Source organism: Eleginops maclovinus, chromosome 11 (genome assembly GCF_036324505.1).
Source record: "Eleginops maclovinus isolate JMC-PN-2008 ecotype Puerto Natales chromosome 11, JC_Emac_rtc_rv5, whole genome shotgun sequence".
Lineage (NCBI taxonomy): Eukaryota > Metazoa > Chordata > Actinopteri > Perciformes > Eleginopidae > Eleginops > Eleginops maclovinus.
The window spans coordinates 15581891-15601585 of NC_086359.1; the positions used below are offsets into that span (position 1 = coordinate 15581891).

Here is a 19695-nt window from a genome sequence, read left to right on the forward strand (position 1 = left end):
GGGCGAAATGCTTTGTTATGTCACACAATAAAGTCTTTAACAGAATCAGTAACAATTTGAGTCTTTTTGTGTGTTACCTGAACAATCAAATCAGTTGCAGAAAATGATAGTTCAAGAGACAGACTGCAATGAGAAAAACAAACACCATTCAATTTATTCTGAGATTGTGGATCAGAGGCTCAATGGCTGAAGAATATAACATGCAAGAGAGAGAGCATTAGACCAGAGCATTTTATGTTACTGTCAGGAACGTGGATCTAAGCTATAACACCTGGGTTGTGCCTGACCCTGAACTCACAACAGCATTGTGCTGTCAGCAGAAAAGGGGAGGTCAAGAACATATGAAGCTCTTTGACCAAAAGAACCGTAGCCAGGTGGGGAACCGGAACCTCCGGGTGCGAAAGAACTGGGACTGGAGTTGCTGGAGGAGCTGGACCCCTGGCAACAGCAGCAGCATCTGCTTGCTTCGCTCCAACCTTCTCCAGGAAGGAGCGATGTACCTTTACTGGTGTGGCCCCTTAATTCTACATCTGCCAAGCTAAGCAAAATGCCAACACACACAATCACCCACACACCAGTGCATGGATATTGCCCTCAGCTCTCGATCTATGGAACTGAGGGAGTCTCCGATTCAGGAACAACCCTAGTCCTCTCTGAAAAAAGCAGATAGTGGCATTTAGAGGATGAGAAGAAAGATATAATTTGATCAGCTATGCACTGCGTTTGGGAGAAAAAAAGAAAGAAAAAGATTTAAAATCGACTAGCCACTGACTTAGAACAGCACAACATCACATTTAAAATGAGGGACACAACGACATTTTTGTGATATTAAGATATCACCACGATTGATCGACTAATTGCTCCTTCTGGTTTTTTTTTTAAAGGTGTGACATTTAGAAAATTCTAAGCTACCGAGGGCAATCAAGCAAATTTAAGCCTAACCTTTATTAAATAATTTGTTTCTCGCTGTGCATCAAGTGACACACCCGCAAGTTCGTTATTGTTCAAATTGGAAAGAAAAAACACAGTTCTACATTAGTAGACTCTTTAATATTGTAGAGATGGCTTTTTTTCCCCATGTAACATGCACCTCAGCCAAGACATAATGAAGGAAAATAAGCCCCTGTGAAGCCATCACTCATGTTCTTAAATATAAGACCCACCCCCTGCATGAAATGCCTCCATTGGACTACTTTGTTTACTCCCGTAACATGATGACTAGTGGCAAGCGCTCCAATACATTGTATGTGATAAGCTAAGGGGCAGGACATCTCTAAGTGATCACAACAGAGCCAGCCAGCTAACCAATCAGTATGAGAGAAATAAAGAGCTTTTGAACATTAAAGCTTGGAAAGGCGGTGTTGGCATAACATTTAAATATGAACCTGAAAATGAGTATAATATGGCCCCTAAAAATGTTTACATTACTGTTAACCTGTACAAAAGATCAGCAAAGTTCAATCTAATTGTATTTTGCAGATTATATTATCCTTATGCGTTGTGAATGCCAAACTTTTTACTGCCAGAGAGCAGCTTGCACACATTGGTGGTAAAACGGACTGAGGAAGGGAGAACAAGGCAAAGGAAGTTACAAAAAAGCAAAAGGAAGGGGCTGAGCCAAGCTGACTGGCCTGGTGTTTTGTCTCTGGTTGTCGCTGTGGGCACACTGTATGTCAATTCATCCTACTCCAAGTAGCAGCGAGGCTTTCCCAAACCAGCACACAAATCACTTCCCTAGCTCAATTGGTATTCTGTGGCTGGTTCTCCAGTCTTTGTGTTGTGAAATGAACCGTGGAATAACAAACAGATTCAAGTTGCAGGTGCGGTACCCAGAGGTGACATTGACCTAAACTACTATTCATGCACAAACGCAATGACCTGTCCTCCAATGTTAAGGCAGCATCAGTTTAATTGCATGTAGCATTCTGCTGTTTTTAGCATCCCCACAGTTCAATAACTTTTAAATGCTTTTCTTGAACCCTTATTTATTCATTTAGTGTGTCATAGCTATCATATGTATTTCTTGTTCCTGTTCTTTTTTGGGTAGGCAATGTCATTTGTAAAATAAGCTATTATTTAGGGATAAGAAGGCTAGTTGTTAGCCTAACTGTGTGAACCTATTTTGTGGTTTTCTAAAGCCACATTCTTTTTCTTTTGTTAACTTTGTAATCAATGTGTAGTCCAATGAACATTGGAGTGAGAAGCATATTCAGTGTGCAGATGCAGTTCACTTACTCAGAGCTGACCTTGACCTTTACTACTCATCATGCACACACATAATGACATGCCCTCCATTGTGAAGGCACAAACAATTAGCTTTGATTGCATGTAGCATACTGCTGCTTTGTGACTCCACAGTTCAATGCCTTTTTAATGCAGGTCTTGTAGCATTATGAAAAAAGTCTTTCATATATAAAAAAACCAAGTAATTACGCACGCGTTTTTAATAATAACGTGATACCTTCAAGGACAAACGGAAAATAGTAACAGGCAAAAGCGTTCCTGACATCACAGGTACTACTATACTATATTATGAGTTTTTATTATGTGCTATATTATCAATCATTTTTAATAACAACTTACATTATGACTATTTAAAAACATATTACATTTGAGTGTTTTTGACTTTTTAATGATCTACTTTGTTATTAATATGTTTTTATGACATACTGTAAAACTAATTTTCTATGAGTTACCATTTTATGACTTTTTTTGACATACTATTAATAACAAGTATATTAAGTATAACATACTATATTATCAATTATTTTTGGAGATGCTATACTATGATCTTTTGACATGTGGCATTGTTATGATGACCTACTAGAATTAATAATTATTTTTACGACAATACAGTTCTATGGCTTTTTAATGATATAATATTTAGAATTGTTTTTATGGAATAGTATACTATGCCTTTTTTACGGCAGTCCTGACCTCTAGTGGCGGATATTGTGTATCATTTTCTAATACACGTTTTAACTTAGGTCAATATTCAGATTTTGTACTCTTATACTAAGTTTGTCCCTCCTAACGCCCTTTACCCTGTCATGAAGACATTATATTTCGACCTCACTAGATTTTTTAAGACCTAATATAATTCTAGAGGAGTGCATGTGTGTGTCCGTGTGTTCCTGCGTGCATGTATGTATTTGTGTGTGGTACTGTCTCAGCAGTGCAGCTCTCCTGCAGGACACTCACATCTCCTGGTTGAAGGGAGGGTCAGACCTCCAGGCCGTGATCATCTCCCACATTGCACCAAATGCAACAGTAATGTCAAAAACTTATCAACATACAAACAAAAATGAACATTTCAACTTATCCACAAACTTTTGAATAATTAAATTGTAAAACTTATCAACATACTAAAAAAGGAAATACTTAAAACCTATCTCTTAACTAAGATGAACTGAAAGGAAAACAATGTAACTAAATACTATCTTTGGTGATTAAAACGACTTCAACTACTAAGGATTTAAAATGTGTGTGTGTGTGTGTGTGTGTGTGTGTGTGTGTGTGTGTGTGTGTGTGTGTGTGTGTGTGTGTGTGTGTGTGTGTGTGTGTGTGTGTGTGTGTGTGTGTGTGTGTTTGGTTCTGTCTCAGCAATTGTCCTGTCTCCTGAAGGGGCTCCTCAGGGCCTCTGCTCTTCCCCCTCCGTCTCTTCCTCCACCTAGCAGCCTGTTAGAGATGAACAGAGGGATAAGTGAAGGAGAAGGTCAGACACGGTCAACCAAGATCCTCTCAGACTGAATAGCACTGCCTTCAGTGGTGGAGTGTAATAAATTACATTTATTCAAGTACTCTACGTAAGCATCATTTTGAGGTACTTGTGCTTTACCTGAGTATTTAGACCAATAATGCATCATAATCCAGAAATTAATTCTGAAATGGCTATAACCACCCATAAGTACCTTTAATTTTGGTACCTCAATTATATTTTGATGCCATTACTTTTGTACATCTACTTAAGTAAGATTTTAAAAGCAGTAATGTTATTTTAGTTTAGTTTGCTACTTTACTCAAGTAAAACATCTGAGTACACATTTGGTTAATTGGAAACACATTTTTGCTCAGTGATAAAGTTAAGGAAGTTTGTTTTAAATTGGTACGTTTTTTTATTTTAGGGAAATTCCATAGTCATTAAAAAAGATGGGCTGACACCAAATGTCTTACCAAGAGTTGAACCAATACAGTAGCACTATTAAAAACTTTATGACTAAAAACGCAATCTAATCAAACTAATTGTATTTAACAAATATTTAATCTGAAGTATTTTTGTTGATTTGTATTTATTAATTTGAATTGAAGTGTTGTACTACTTATCACAGTATGTCTACCAATGATGTGAACTTTTTTGTATACAAAATTATGATCAGATGATGTTGAACAGTATTTTCCATTTCTAAAAGTGATTTGGACATGTCCCAGCCTCCCCAGTATAGACGACACCTATGGTTGCAACATCTTACTTTCTTCCTTTAAAATACATATTTTTAACAATGTGTCCTTTGTAATCATCTTTAAAGGGCATTGGTAATATGCAGTACACAGTTGGTTGTTCTAGAGTAGACTATGTAGTACATAAACAGTCTATGGTCTTCTAATTCTAGACCCAATATTCTCTGATCAATATATTAACATAAACATAAACATGGCTGCACCAGTTTAAATGTAATTGTTACAAGTATTCGTTGACAATTAAAACCGTAGCCTACTACAGGCTGTATTTGTTGGAGTTGCTGAGCCTTTAGCATAGCAGCAGTCTTTATATGACACGTTCAGGGAACATCGGTTTGCACAAGAGTCAAGGGAACAATACTATAGTGAAGGCAACCCACTGCCCCTAAAGATGCATTCGGTAACCGTGATCTTGGTGTAGCTATGCAGCATTTGACAGTACTGTCTGCTGAAGGCTGGTGTCATGGTTTTGCCACAGTGGCTGCCAACCCCACTTCTCTGTGTCTCACGGGGACGCGCTTAAGAACTGCAGACTCGTGGACGAGCTTGTTATTGCATGGATGTGAGCAGCGAGAGGCACGCGGATGAAAGGTAACTGCTTTGAAGGCACGTCCTCTCTCAGAGACGCTAACCTGCTGTATGATGCGGAGTCCAGCATCCGTCTTTCTGGCTTTACAGCAGCATTTAGTCAAACGCAGCCCTGAAGGACGATACACACACAGCTCGCCACGAGTACTGTTAACACCGCTATCCGGTACAGGACGTTAGCTACATTGCTCGGTGTAGAGAGTGTGTCCTCGGTATGTAATGGTGGTACAGTAGCCTGTCAGTGTGAAACAGAGACTCAGTAGTACGCTACAGCATGTCGGTTATTGCAAGTGATATCTAGCGGTCACTTAAGGTCCTGCTACTTCCTTAACTTTAAGTTGCTAAAAAAAGACTACGAGCACGTGGCTTTATTAAGTTTAAATTTGCTGTGTAGGACACCTGATATTTTAAGGGTCAGCCAATGTCAGTTAAAGGACCAATTTTGATATTTCTTGTACAATACCTGTAAAATATACTAAGAGGTGAGAGAAGTACTGAGGTCTTGTACTTAAGTAAAAGTATAAGTACCAGTGTATATGATACTTGGTTCAAAGTAAAAGTGCTGCATTCAAAATGTTACTCAATTAAAGGTTTAACTTAAGTCTGACTTCAGTTTTGATCCTATTTGTTGTCATTAATCTATATCTGCAAAGTAACTAAAGGTACTACATACATCTATCGGAGTTAAATTACACTATGTATCTCTGGATTGTAGTTGAGTAGAAGTACAAAGTAGCATAAAATAAAAGGTACAAGTACCTCATAATTGTACTTCAGTACAATATTTGAGTACATAGCTTCTTAACACCACTGAATACACTGAGCCACAAAGTGTCTGCAATGAAACTAGCATCACCCGAAGAAAAGCCACTTCAGATACAGAAAGTGTGTACTGTTTAAACACAAAGTCTATACCTACCCTTCATGTCTGGTCTGTCAAAACAATATTTCATTTATTATATTTTATTTGGCCATTAAAACAAAGTATGCATGTGCTAAATTGATATCTGTTTTTGTAAAACGAGCAGTCGTAATTACTCCTGTAATTTATAATGTTGTTTTCCCTTTTAGGTCGGTGTCAGTTTACATCCCTTGACCAGCAGTGTCGGACACACAGAGCCTTCAGCCTGCAGCAGGAGTGCTGTGAAAAGACTTTCTCCTCATGGAATGTATTTAATGAGTGCATTCCAGAAAATGCTACATCTATTGCAAACAAGTAGCTGATAGCATCAACTTTTTGCCAAGAACAGTCCAACAAGGGCAGCTGATAGCACCGTAACTATCAGCTGGACTGTAATCTAGATGCCAGTGTATCAAGATACAAGACAGCGCTGAAGAAAAGACTCCTTTTCCAATTATTGTTTTGCCTAATTTTCCCTTAAGTTCTTTGTTCTTCAAGTGCAATCATGGGGGCCACCGGCTATGGTTACTATCGTGCGACTATCTTCCCCTGCATGTTCATCGGCTACGCACTGTTCTTCTTCAACAGGAAGACCTTCTCCTTTGTCATGCCTTCTGTGATGGAGGAGATCAAATTGGACAAAGATGACCTAGGTAAGACTGAAGCAGTAATATAATAGTTTCTTTGTTTGTTTGCTGCAATCATCAGGTGTATTATGAGGCGGTTCTTTGACAACTAACATTATGCATTAAGGCCTAAATATGCTTTATTTGACTTGCAACACACAGAGTACAGTATTAGCATGCTCTGTGTACACAGACAACACTGCTTCCAGGCTTATCCTTACACACTTGTATTATTAGTTGATGGTTAAAATTGTCCCCTTTACCCCTCTTGCACCCTATGTGTCCTCAACTAATGGATGGAGTGATTGAATGCACAGATCTGTAAAACGGTTCTCCACAAAGAATCATGCAAAAGCTTTCCCATAAAATACTGTTTTAACCAAGATCTGCTCAAAAACGTTTGGCATCAACAAAAAGTAATAACATAATAGCAAATTTACTTAACAAATCTAATTGAAATAGGCCAAGAGCTGTTAGTTTCCCTACGTGTAAGAGCGGGCAGCTCTGCTTCACCTCCTGCCTGCTCGTGCACATGAAATGTGTTCATGTGTAGCATAACGCGTTGCTATGTGTGGTGTGTGTTTTGGCTTACTGCCCGTCTATGACCAAGGTTTTTCTTATCACCACACTTGAACTCAGTGAATAGCCTTTGCTTATAGCTCAAATGTTTAGGTGGAGCACATTAAAGAGTGTACTGAATACTGTAATATTAAACTGACCTTGGTCAAACACATTGTTGCTTGGCGCTAAATGCTTATATACATAATGCCAACATGCTCAAAGTGACAATTCTGATGAGTCCTGCAGGTTTTTGGTCATGATTGTCATTTAAAAGTTTGACCCGATGGTAGAGCTTGAGTTAGATTTTCTGAAAGCTCACCCGCTGGGAACCGTGAGTGTCAAACTATGAATCATAATTCATAAGGGAGGGAAACCTTCACAGAAGCAAAGGGCACAAGGCTACACCTGTTACCCTAATGTGATATTTCTCGGTACGTTGCTCTAACAGTAACTGTCATGGTTTCCCTCTCAGGTCTGATCACCAGCAGCCAGACCATGGCCTATGCCATCAGTAAGTTCATCAGTGGCGTGCTGTCAGACCAGATCAGCGCCCGCTGGCTCTTCTCCATCGGCCTGTTCTTGGTGGGAGGCATCAACATAGCCTTCTCCTGGTCGTCCACCGTCCCCATGTTCTCACTACTCTGGTTCATCAACGGCCTGGGACAAGGTTGTGGCTGGCCCCCATGTGGGAAAGTGCTGCGCAAGGTAATAGCATCCTGTTTGCCACGTTATGCAACACAGAGATATGCAGTATAATGTTCACAGCCAATGGTAATCCCCCTCTTCTTACTTCGTGATGCCTTAAATAATTTTGAGCAGCTAGTGAAAGGGTGTTTAACAGGAGTGGGAGCCACCTGCTGGGCATCGGCAATATTTGGGATGAACTCTCCTCTCCCCGGCAGAAACAGGAACTGTAATAACTTTTCCTAACTGCACATTAGAATCAAAGTCAAAAATCCTTAGTGGCATCCCTTTTATTTCGAAAGCTGCCTGACTTTTGCAACACTTCCTGTAAATAAACAGACCTATACAATCACAGTTTTCTAGACACTGGTATATATTATCCAAATGAAAACAAAAAAATACAATGTACTATGAAGTTATTCACGTATGACAATATAACATTTCCTTTTATTTTTATTTATACGTATTTCTTAGTGCAGCAGCTTAAGAATACGGATGCTGACTTCCTGTTAGAGGTTTTAACTATTCTAACACCCCCTCGCTGGTTTGGGAAGGCAGTTAATGTGGCTGAATTTCCCTACCAATGCGGATTGGAGGTGGGTAGTTGGAGTGTGTAGGGGCTAGACTGGCATGGGGCCATAGTGTATGCCTTTCTGGTGCATGTTGGAGGAATCCTGTTTCCTGCCGTCACACAGAGCTGACCTTTGAGGTGAGGTAGCACTGTGTGCTGTGAGGAGATGCCAACCTCTCACACATTTGCAGGACACTGTCCAACAGTGCTGAGATTGTTGAGGTTGTCTTAACAATCAGCAAAGGTCCTTCACATATATTTTTGGTACATGAAGGTGTGATAAGTGGTATGTGTTAGAGCTTTCTAAACAAACCCTAATGCTTTTCTTTCTTGGACACTACTTGAAGCTTGTAAGAAGCTGCCTTAAGAGTATTAGTGTTCAAAAGTGTGGGGAATAAATAGGCTTTGGCATGTGTTCAGCCTGCTAGAGGGGATCAGATTACAGGAGAAAGTGTATAAATAGTAGATCCTTCCTTGAAGGAAAAAGGGCTTTGACCAAAAGGTCTCGTGACACTCATCATCTTTTAATAGCTGAACAGTTGCTGCTTCGCTGTAGCTCCTGTTCCACCGCTGAGGATCAACGTGTTCTTTAAGAAAGTTGTTGGCGGCCCAGTCATCTCTCACGTTCCTTGGTACTATGTTGTCCAGGGAATGTGTATTGCCATTTTCTCCACCAGCAGTAACAATGATAAAAATCTGAACAGATCACTTTAAAAAAGTAAATGCAAAAGTCTTTGATTATTAGGTCAGGTTTTTGCTGTTTGGCCATGTTTCTGTTATTTGTCCTAGCCTCAATTCCCTATGAAAGATACATGAATGCTCACTCGTAATTTTTCTGACCATGACCTTTTGGTTGCAAGAATGCAGTGTGTATGAAGTTTGTAGACATGCACAAGAAAGTACAATTCTTTCTTCTGTGTCTCCTCCATCAGTGGTTCGAGCCCTCCCAGTTTGGAACATGGTGGTCGGTGCTGTCCTGCAGTATGAACCTGGCAGGAAGTCTGGGTCCCATCCTGGTCACAGTGCTCCTGCAGTACTACGACTGGAGGGCCATCCTGACCATGTCCGGCATCGTCTGTGCCGGCTTCTCCTTTGTGTGCGTGCTGTTTGTGAAGAACGAGCCGAAGGATGTGGGTCTGCCCAGCATCCAGGCAGCAGCCAAGAAGGGAGCAAAGGCCGGCGGTGAGTAAAGAGCAGGATCACTGTGAGAGGAGAGGAGAAAATGGGAACACACTGGGAATATGTGTGGATACAAATTCCACAGAATCTACAAGTAGGACTGACAATAGTGTTACATAACAATCAGGAGTACACTCAGGGAAGCTGTTCAATCTTGAAGCAGACTATATGCTGATGCTAAAGACTTATCATTTCTTCAGGGAAAGAACAATTATCAAAATAATTATTGAAAGCAAATGGTACTCAGTTGATTACATTCCATATATTTTAGCAGCTGCTTTTATCAGAAATGAAATACGTAAGCAAGTGATCCCGCTTATTACACGGCCAGATACTAAACAAACTAACGACTCGACTCCCAATATTAATTGAAATTATTTTATTGACCAAACAATTATCGTATTTCTTCGGCTAAGAAAGCGCTCTGTCTTTTAACCTCTTTTCCTTTCTCTTTCTTGATTCTCCTTAGCAGCGGGCATTCTAGTCTTTAACAGCGGTCTGTACTACTGTATTAACGTGTCACATGTTCTGAATTGACCAATCATAATCAAGTATACAACTAAAGGCTAATTTATTATAATTTATATATAATTTATTTCGGTTTCTTCCTCCGATAAAGGCTCAAACATGTAAGGTTGGATGCCAATAGCCTCCATGGTTCATCTCTCACAGTTTCGCGAACTTCACTTACTTCTGTGGGCTCTGAGACAGCCATGGATTGCTCCTTGTAAACCGGCCAATCAGAGCAGTTCGTCATAATTATTTAAATGAGCCCCCAAATAAGGCAATTCAGCTGGTTTCATTCTAGGACCAAATCATAGATTTGTAAAGGGGCCTGTAAAACCGCATCTGGACATTTTTGGGATCAACCAAAGTTATATACCTTCTTTGTAGACATCAGAGCATTTTGGGGTGAAGCGTCTTCAACAAGGGATCGAACTGCTGACCCTCTGATTGGTAGATGCCCATTAACCTCCCTGAGCCACAGCTGACAGAAAACTTCATTGACATTACAGGAGTACACATGATGGACTGTAACTACCTGCACAGTTTCAACTGTAACCTCCAACCTGTCATCACCATCATGTGGACATAATGATCTACATTCCACCTGACTGTTCAGCTGTACTTATAATTGATCAACTGCTCTCTAATTTCTTAAAAGTATGTCTTTGTGTTATAAACATAATACTTATGAATTTAAAAAAATCCTAGCAATTCAATGTTTTTCATGTTTTAGAGATTGTTTAAGAACTCTGCAAATTGCAACCACATTTCGGCACATAATGCTGTTGATCCAGACTGCAGTTTAATTTGAGCCTTAGGCAATATTTCAGTGGAAGGTGATTATGAGCGCTGAGTAAACTAAGAACAATTTGCTTAATTTTCAGTCAAACCAAGAGCCAAGAGTGGTAAAAGGTCGAGACAGCAATGCACATGCAAATTTGTATAAATATGTTGCCACATTTTGAAAAACAAAACTGCCTTTTTTGTTTTTTTATACTTCCAATGTAATAATAAAATCTCCTAACCTTGCTCAAAGGTCTGGCATATGCATTAACATAGCCAAAATGAAGTAAACATTTTTAAAAAAGAGCCAACAAGGCAACTAGTGGAACACAATAGTTAAACGACAATCACGAGACAAAGGTTTGTGTGTACGAACAAATACGTTTTCATTATTATTACAAATCAGGCAACCCCCCTTAAATCATTGCCACTCCCTTGAGGGGGGCCCAGACCTCAGGATGGGATCCAATGCTCAGCAGTGGTCACCAACCTTTTTAAGCCCAAGATCCCTGACCTTGACCTTGGTGAAAGGCCAGCCCAGACTGTGCTTCCAATCTGAGGCCTTTTGTTCAAGCTAATTGTTCATCAATTAGCTGAATGGAGAATCTTTTTCTTCAACTTTCTATTTGATTAAACCAAGAACACAATATAACTAATGTCTAAAAGGATTAATATATATGCAATTATCATATCTATAATTTTTAAGTGTAATTTGTTAATACACTACAACCATAAGGATAAATGTAGGTGGTTTATTTAAAATAGAAAATTGAGTGACTTACTAAAGTTCAAAGAAAAAAATAACATACAGCTCTGGAAAAGAGACCACTGCAGCATTATTAGTTTCTCTGGTTTTGTTATTCATTGGTTTGTCTTTGAGTTTAATACTTTTAAAAAAAAATTATTCCATAAACTACTGACAACATATCTGTGTTGGAGTTCAACAAACACTGGAATGGCTGCCATACATGTAGAGATAGAGATTTTTAAAAAAAGGTGCCGGAGCTGCATCTTGCAGTAGGCATATAATAGAAAGTGCCCTTTTAACTGTTAGACTTATCCAGTGAATGTATCTCCCTGTTTGTGTACAGGAAACAGTGAGAGCACCCTGAGGGAGTTCCTCCTCTCCCCCTTCCTGTGGGTGCTTTCTCTGGGCTACCTGGTGGTGTTCGGGGTGAAGACGGCTGCCACTGACTGGGGACTGCTGTTCCTCATTCAGGAGAAGGGCCAGACTGTTTTAATGGGTATGTTTTTTAACTGTCACAGATTATCATTTGATCCTGCTGGTGAATGATGCTGACTTCCGGTGTTCCCCACAGGCAGCACCTACATGAGTGCCTTGGAGGTGGGAGGCTTTGTGGGCAGCCTTGCAGCGGGCTTCCTCTCCGACAGAGCTGTGTCTCGGGTGAGTGACAGCCATGGGATACATTGTGCAAAAATGATTATTAAATGGAGTACAGTGTTAAAATAATGATCCTCTGTTTGACTTCAGCAAGGCTTGGGCACCCACGGAAACCCTCGCCACGGCCTGCTCATTTTCATGATGACCGGGATGTGTGTGTCCATGTACCTGTTCAGAGTCACCATCACACCTGAGATCCCTGAGGTAACCGCACCTTTAATTAGTGTAATACTGTGCATGGAATAAACCTGTTTGCCGTATTGAAACTTCACAAGAGAATATGTTCTGTCCTCAGGAGGCGCCTCTTTGGGTCCAAGTCATTCATCCTGTCTCTGTCCTCATTGGCGTATCAGAAAAAGAGGTATGTTCCAAAAAACTGGTAAATACTTTTACACGTGTGACTTCATTTAGGTATTTTCACTTTATGTTACTTTTATTCCATTACATTTTAGAGGCACATGTTGTACTTTTTACCCCACTATATTTATTTGATGGCTTTTAGCTAATTTGCAGATTTAGATTATACATACAACATATAAATGAACTTTAAAAAAATGATTTATAACTGCAAGTTAATCTAGTTCTTCAATTAAACCTGCCCTTTTACCAACTGCAATTGACTTGATGAACACTTTAATGTGTTAATTATTATACTCACACTATGTATACTCTTTATATCTTAACATTCGCATTTTAGCTTTTGGTAGGCCTTTAGGGACCCTATTATGCTCATGTTCAGGTTCATATTTGTATTTAGTTCCTCTACTGTGACATGTTCCCATGCTTTAATGTTCAAAAAGCTCTTTATTTTTCTCATACTGCCTGTGCTGCAGCAGCTATTTTTACCCTCTGTCTGAAACCAGAGCCCAGACTTGCTCTGATTCGTTTGCTGGGTGGCTCAGTTGTGATTGGTCAACCACTCAGAGATTTCCCACCCCTTAACCTATCATATACAATGTGTTGGGATGCTAGCCAATATCCAAGCACCAGTGTTACATAGTGATGTCAGTAAGTTACAGAAGTAAACAAAGCAGTCCAATGGAGGTGATTCACCCGGGGGCGGGATGTGTGGGAGAGAAACTCCCTCTGGAGGGAACACAGGGATTTAAGCCTTAGCAGACCATTTATATAAAAACATATGGAACGCACTACAGGAAAGAGGAAACAACACAAAAGCAGAATAGGGCTCCATTAAGTATATTTTGATGCTTTATACTTTTGTTCTTTAATGAATATTTTAAATGCAGTACTTTTAACAGAGTATATTTAAACCTCAGTGTTGCTACTTTTTGAGTAATTGTTCCACTAAACACTGATCCACGTTTTCTCTCTGTCACACAGATCTGGATCCTGTTCCTCGGTGCTATGTTTGGATTTTCTTCCTATGGACCAATCGCCTTGTTTGGGGTGATAGCCAGTGAATGTGCTCCTCCGAATTTCTGTGGAACCTCTCACGCTGTTGTAGCGCTGATGGCTAATGGTAGGCTGCAGATTCACATGTGTATCCTCACTGTGGTCTTTCACCATTCATCCGTCTAAACACACTTTGTTCTGTTGCAGTGGGGGCGTTCATGGCGGGGCTTCCCTTCAGCACTATTGCCAAACAACACAGCTGGGACATGGCATTCTGGGTAGCCGAGGTGATAATGGCCTCTGCCACCATTGGTTTCTTCCTTGTACGCAATATGCGCACCAAAATGGGACGCATCGCAGAGAAAATGGACTAGCGTTTCTTCCTGAAACAAGATAAATGTTAATATGTGACAAACAGCCTGTGTTCTATCACTTAAGACAGCTCTTTATATAGAATACTGCACATTAATACAACAATTTGACCAAATAACACTAATTGCCAAGGTTTTTTCCTGAGGAAATACATTGATGAAGATGTTCAGGAAGGGTGTTAATCATTAAACTACTTTAGATAGAATTATGTCAGGCAGAAATCTGTATTTTTTACAGCCTGCGACATTAACTTTGGTGGGGTTTTTTGCCTGCTAAAATAAACTTCTTCTCTGTACTTTGGACAAAAAATCTATTAAAATAAGAGCGCATAACCTTTTTGATCACCCAAATAATCCAAAAATGAAAGAGGATCTCTGTAGCATATGTATGGATTGTCTTCTCCTCTTCAACCGCACAACGTAAGTAGAACTTGATTATTTATCATAGAGGCCATATTCACGTAGAGACCTTTCAGTTTAATGGCAGCTGTACACTTAAAAGAACCTGGACAGGACATGATGTATGGTTTCTGTTGAGATCCAGTGGATGCATGCTGCTCATTGCGTACTTGCCTTCAGTGGAGGTCACTTCTCTTTAACTTATTGAATGTTTTCTGATGGGCCTGTATATTCTAGACTATTATCCGTCTAGGTATTTGCACAAATGTGGTAGCATGTGTCTAGGTCATTTTATCAATACCTTGTGTACTGATGAAAATCAAATCATTATTTCACTAAAATGAAGTCATTGGAGAATAGGTTATTTTTATACGCTGTGTAATGCTAGTTGATGCAGAATAACACTCGCCAGCTTTTGTGATGCTTTCAAGGATCACTTGAGTTGTGTTACTGCCACTGTAGCTGTGTACAGATATAATATTAACTTTGTCATCTAAAAAATCTGAGTTCTCTCATCTCAACAATTCAAACTGGGATTGTACAATAAATGTGTTGTACAGTAAAGGTCTAGTTTGTTTGGTTTTTCTTCTGTAAACTGGCTAAATGCATAAACATTCAAGCTGCTATTCCAACCCTGTGGTAATCGTTAAATTCTTTAAATATTCAAACAGTTTAAAGTGGCTTTAAATGTTCCTTCATGTTCCTCTGGCTGTGAAAACTTCCTTCCTAATGCAGATTCTATGTAATTGATTTCTAATCCAGGGGAATTTCTGCAGACCGAGCTGCACAAATCATGTGGGCATCTTACAGTTTGATTGTTTTCAAGGTTTGTCTTTCTCTCCCGCTGCTGCAGCTCAGCAGGGAGACACTGAGCTCATTAAACTCTTTAGCTTTTATTGAGACCACTACACTACCTGTGCGGACAGGGACAATTTAATTAGACTATCTCAAACAAAAAATCGGAATCAGACTCAGAATACTTGGGTTTTGTGACAGTAGCTGCATTTTATAATTAAATCAAATGAAAGTTAAATAAATAAATAGAAATAAATATTTGTAAAAACATAAGAAGTTAAAGTAAGCATGTACAATAGGAAGATAACAATACATTAAAAAAAGTTTTATAAACAACTAAAAACATCCCATAAAAGATAGAATGTTAAAAATCAAATGTAAACATTTGTATGAAATGATCAATACTTTAATGTTAAGTTGGTGTCAACAGATACAAAAAAGATATGACAAAACATACATCAACATAAGAAATTAAAGGTACACATTTTACAAGAATACATACACAAATTACGAAATCAGGACCACTCTCTTCAAAAGAGCACTCAAAACACGTCTGTTTGCATTTCTGTGACCAGCCTTAGTTTATTTCAGTTTAGTATCTTCTTATTTGTGTCTTGAAAGGTGCTATATAAGTCAAAGTTATTATTATTATTATTATTATTATTATTATACAGTGGATTTAATTGTTAGTAAGCTATTCATGCAGATTTAGAACCACTTGGCTGCTGATTGTGAATTGAGTCCTAAACTGTTTAATCCTCAAATGATTTATACTTGAACCTCAGAATGCATTTGTCCGGGACAATGTTTTGTGTCTCCCTGCACATTAATTTCTCCATCAAACAGGGAGGGGTCTTCTTATGGCTTCATCATTAGCTGTAGTTAGTCAGTTGGAATGTAGCCATGTCAGTAAGTAGTTGAGCTGGAGGTCAGTGAGAATCCTAAAGAAGCAAGTGAACACTTCATCAGGAAGACAAAGTGAAAGTTAAGTATGAACGCACTTCCTTCATTGCATCAGAGATACAAAAGATGCACAGGAATGTTTATTCCTCTAAATGTAATGTAGTCACGATTAGAGTTTGAGTAAAGCAAGTCCCAAGAGAAGCTGTCCGTGGTGCTGAAAATAGTCTCATTTGCCTTTTTTTGTAAAGTTTGTAAAACTATTATTGAATAAGTGAAAGGTATTGATTTTATAGTTCTTCAAAATCATACTATGACTTATGCTTTTATATTGCTTTTCCTAGCCTCCAAATCATTGAAACACATTACTGAAGTGATCCTGGTCTTTGAATGTGTCCTATTACATTTGAAAGTAAACCTCCAGTAGGGTCCCTTCCCTAAACGTACATACTAAAACTGTGATTATTCAGCTACTTTCCACTTATATATCACATTATTTGTGCTGAACCTACAATGACATGCAGTATTTTTTGACAAAGTCTTTTAATACTTTAAGAACAATGAGAAACCTTCCGTGTTTCATCAGCAACGTTAATAAATAAGCAACTTTTCAGAAGGAAACAGCGTAACAACTACCAACCAAGTTTTATTGGTTTGTTGATAACAATCAATACACAGGTACATCTATAAACAAATAGAAAGAAACGGCACACTATCTAAAACCCACATGAATATTGCTACTGCTGGTATGCATTTGACATCTCAAATAAATGTACAGTTTTTCTGTCGGCCTTTAGCAAGCCAGTCTCCAGTTTGCTCTGTATGGTTGCACACCGCATAAACGTGGCTATGAAAACAAATTCCATTTTTACCATCCTTACAATGTATCGTTACACACTGCATATAGAAAGATTGAAAACCCCTTTTCACGGCAGCTATACAAATTTATTGCGATGCTATCACAGAACAGACACAACCAACACACGCGATGCACAGTTCTGATAAGGAGAGCTCCAGTACTAGGGATTTTAGCTTTATTGATCAAATTAATTAAGAAAACGGTATGATTACAAGAGTTAACATATAGGAACAAAGTTTACAAACATTCTAAAACACTGTTCTTCATTAAAAATAAAACAATGAGTTTCCCTGTGACTTTGTCCCGCCCCCCCAGCACAGATTACATACGATCCCTTATAAAGCATATGGAATGTAATCTCTTCCCGTTGCTGCCCCAGCTCCTGAACGCCGCGATCGCGTGTTGACGAACTTGACACCTGTCCTGCACCCTCCCCTCCTTCACATTTATAACTGAAATGAAATCCACTGACAGTAACAACAAGGACCGCAATTTTTTATGGCGATGCAAAATTGTGGGATGTGACGAAATTCCCGTCTCCAAATTGACTTTTTTCTTTCATTAAAAAAAAGTGTTCTCTACAATCAAACTACTAAAAAACCTGTATTTAGAAAATAGTTGATAAAAATATCCCCTGAATTGTACAAGAAAAGAGGTACAGGGAGCACTGGTAAAAGATGTGTTTGGAGAGATGCTATTCTGCTGCCTCATCTTTTTGTTCAGCTGTGTCTGTAGCCGGTGCCTGCAAGACAAAGTTGAGGGTGTCAAAGTTTAATCACCAAGAATATGAGCTTTATTTTGCATGTTTATATATTTACATAAACATTACCTCTTCCTCAGCTTTGGCTTCGCCGTTCTCAGCAGGGGCCTCTGGTGCTTTTTCCTCAGGCTTGGCCTTCTCCACGTCCTTGGCTTTCTTAGGTTTAGCAGCTGCCTTCTGCCAAAGAAATATTAACAGCATTAGTCTAACAGTCAACAACAGAGTCTAATATGAAGTAATGAAAAAAGTTCTCACCTTTGGCTTAGGTTTAGCCTCTGCCTTTGTTGGTGCAGGTCTCTGTAAGCGCAAATCAAACCATAGTCAGCACTAGGAAAGACTTTATGAGGTTGCATAGGGTGTGTAATAATCTGTACTTACGTCTTTCAACCTGAGAGATCTCCTCTTGGGCTGCAGAGACAATGGACAGAATGAACATGTCAGCTAATGCCTACCAGTGATGGGTTGTTACTGACCCCTGGTGGGAGCACAGAAAATGACTAAAACATAAATACAGTATCTTATAAAATGTTCTTACCGCTGAGTCTCCTCCTGACTGTAAGAAAAAAGAAAGAAAATATGATTAAAGTTTGCATTTAAATGTGCCTATGGTGAGTTCCAGTCTTGCTGGGGAGTGGGCTTTTAGTATTAGTTATGTAACACGGGTGGGCGTTTCCAGACAAAATATTGTCCTATGGCTGCTCACCAAGCATAATACATTATTAAGTTTAGTTCGAGTACTGTGATTGACTGGGATATGCACTAATATCTAAAACATAACATCACTTCCTAATCCGCACATCAACATCATTAGCATGATAATAAGGCATACAGTGTATCGCATTGTAACAATAACACAGCGTCATTTGCTCGTGCTCTCCCTGCTCCAGTCTAAGTCCAATGGGGGGATGGGGGACTCCGCCTCCTCATCCAGTCATTGGTAATAAATGGGATTGCCAGTGTACGGTGTTAGTGAGCGTTCCCGCCATGGATTTGAACAGAGTCGCTGTGCAGAATCTACTGGAAGCCCAGCAACAGGAGCAGCGCTGTGCTGACGGAGGCTCGCCATTGCATAACCGACAACACACCGCGAAAACACGACGAACGCCTTCCAATACATGCAACAATAACCAACAGTACGCTATTCGTATTACAGGGAAACATTATACACTCATAAAAAGATGTTAAAGTTGTGTTTTTTTACGGAAACAAGTGTTATTGCCCACACAAACACAGTAAGCTACCATTAAAGCCTAGCGAAGAACATTCAATCCGCTTTCATAGTAACTTGAGTATCCAGCGTGACGACCCCCATAGGTAACAATCAATATGCCGCCAACTTTCTTTGCAGAAAGCCGTCTATCGACAGAGAAACCGACACTGCAACAAGCTCAATGTGTTTATACAATGTTGCAACTGTGCAGGAAACCATTGTGCGGGAAACCCCGACTCACGGAAAAGCTCTTGCACAAAGATAATCACTGCACGAGTGATAACAGACACAATCCGACAGTTTGTAGTATCATAACAGAACAAGTCCAGCTGCAAGCTGCAACATTGTTTACTCACAAACGGAAAACAAGAAGGACATCTGTAGCTACATTTGAACAACTGTGTCTGCAAGCTATCGAGCTCATTTCACAAATTGCAGCCGGGGTTGATAAATGCAGTATTATTGAATGCATGAAAGATGTTGGTCTACTCACTTTGCTCCTTTTAGGCATGGTTGGTTTGCGTGTGGTGTTTTTAAAAAAGAAAAAGGGCTAAATGTAAGTCAATACAGCAGAAAATACAGTGGCAGGCTATAATGTGGATAAAGCTGTACCAGTACAGTCTAATACAGCGCAGCGAGACGTTAATGTTCCATTGGAAGGAGAACTAGCTCAAACCGGATTGGATTCTCCCCCTCCCTCCCTATTCAAACCGTTATAGTTCCTGCATGATTGACGGTGGTATACCCCGCCCCCGCTGTCCGGTGATTCGACAAGACAATGGTTCAGC

At 39.5% G+C, this 19695-nt stretch overlaps 2 protein-coding genes across 3 annotated transcripts; one reads left to right on the forward strand and one right to left on the reverse strand.

Moving 5' to 3' along the window:
- Positions 1–4864: 4864 nt before the first annotated feature.
- On the forward strand, positions 4865–14947 carry LOC134871508 (glucose-6-phosphate exchanger SLC37A4-like). Of its 2 annotated transcripts, none has more exons than XM_063894223.1 (10): positions 4865–5049; positions 6118–6600; positions 7607–7839; positions 9322–9571; positions 11950–12102; positions 12178–12263; positions 12351–12464; positions 12556–12621; positions 13602–13740; positions 13821–14947. In XM_063894223.1, the coding sequence occupies exons 2-10, from the start codon at positions 6453–6455 to the stop codon at positions 13985–13987; spliced, it is 1356 nt and encodes a 451-aa protein (XP_063750293.1). In that variant the 5' UTR covers positions 4865–5049; positions 6118–6452; the 3' UTR covers positions 13988–14947. The 2 variants fall into 2 exon arrangements, with proteins under 2 accessions (XP_063750293.1, XP_063750294.1); XM_063894224.1 differs by lacking the exon at positions 4865–5049 and adding an exon at positions 5054–5258.
- A 1757-nt stretch (positions 14948–16704) lies between these two features.
- Positions 16705–19626, reverse strand: hmgn1b (high mobility group nucleosome binding domain 1b). The gene is made up of 6 exons (XM_063895808.1): positions 19401–19626; positions 18233–18250; positions 18076–18105; positions 17953–17994; positions 17767–17874; positions 16705–17679 (listed from the first exon to the last, which is right to left on the reverse strand). Exons 1-6 carry the CDS (start codon positions 19416–19418, stop codon positions 17632–17634), a joined length of 264 nt encoding a protein of 87 aa, XP_063751878.1. The 5' UTR covers positions 19419–19626; the 3' UTR covers positions 16705–17631.
- Between the last annotated feature and the right edge of the window lie 69 nt (positions 19627–19695).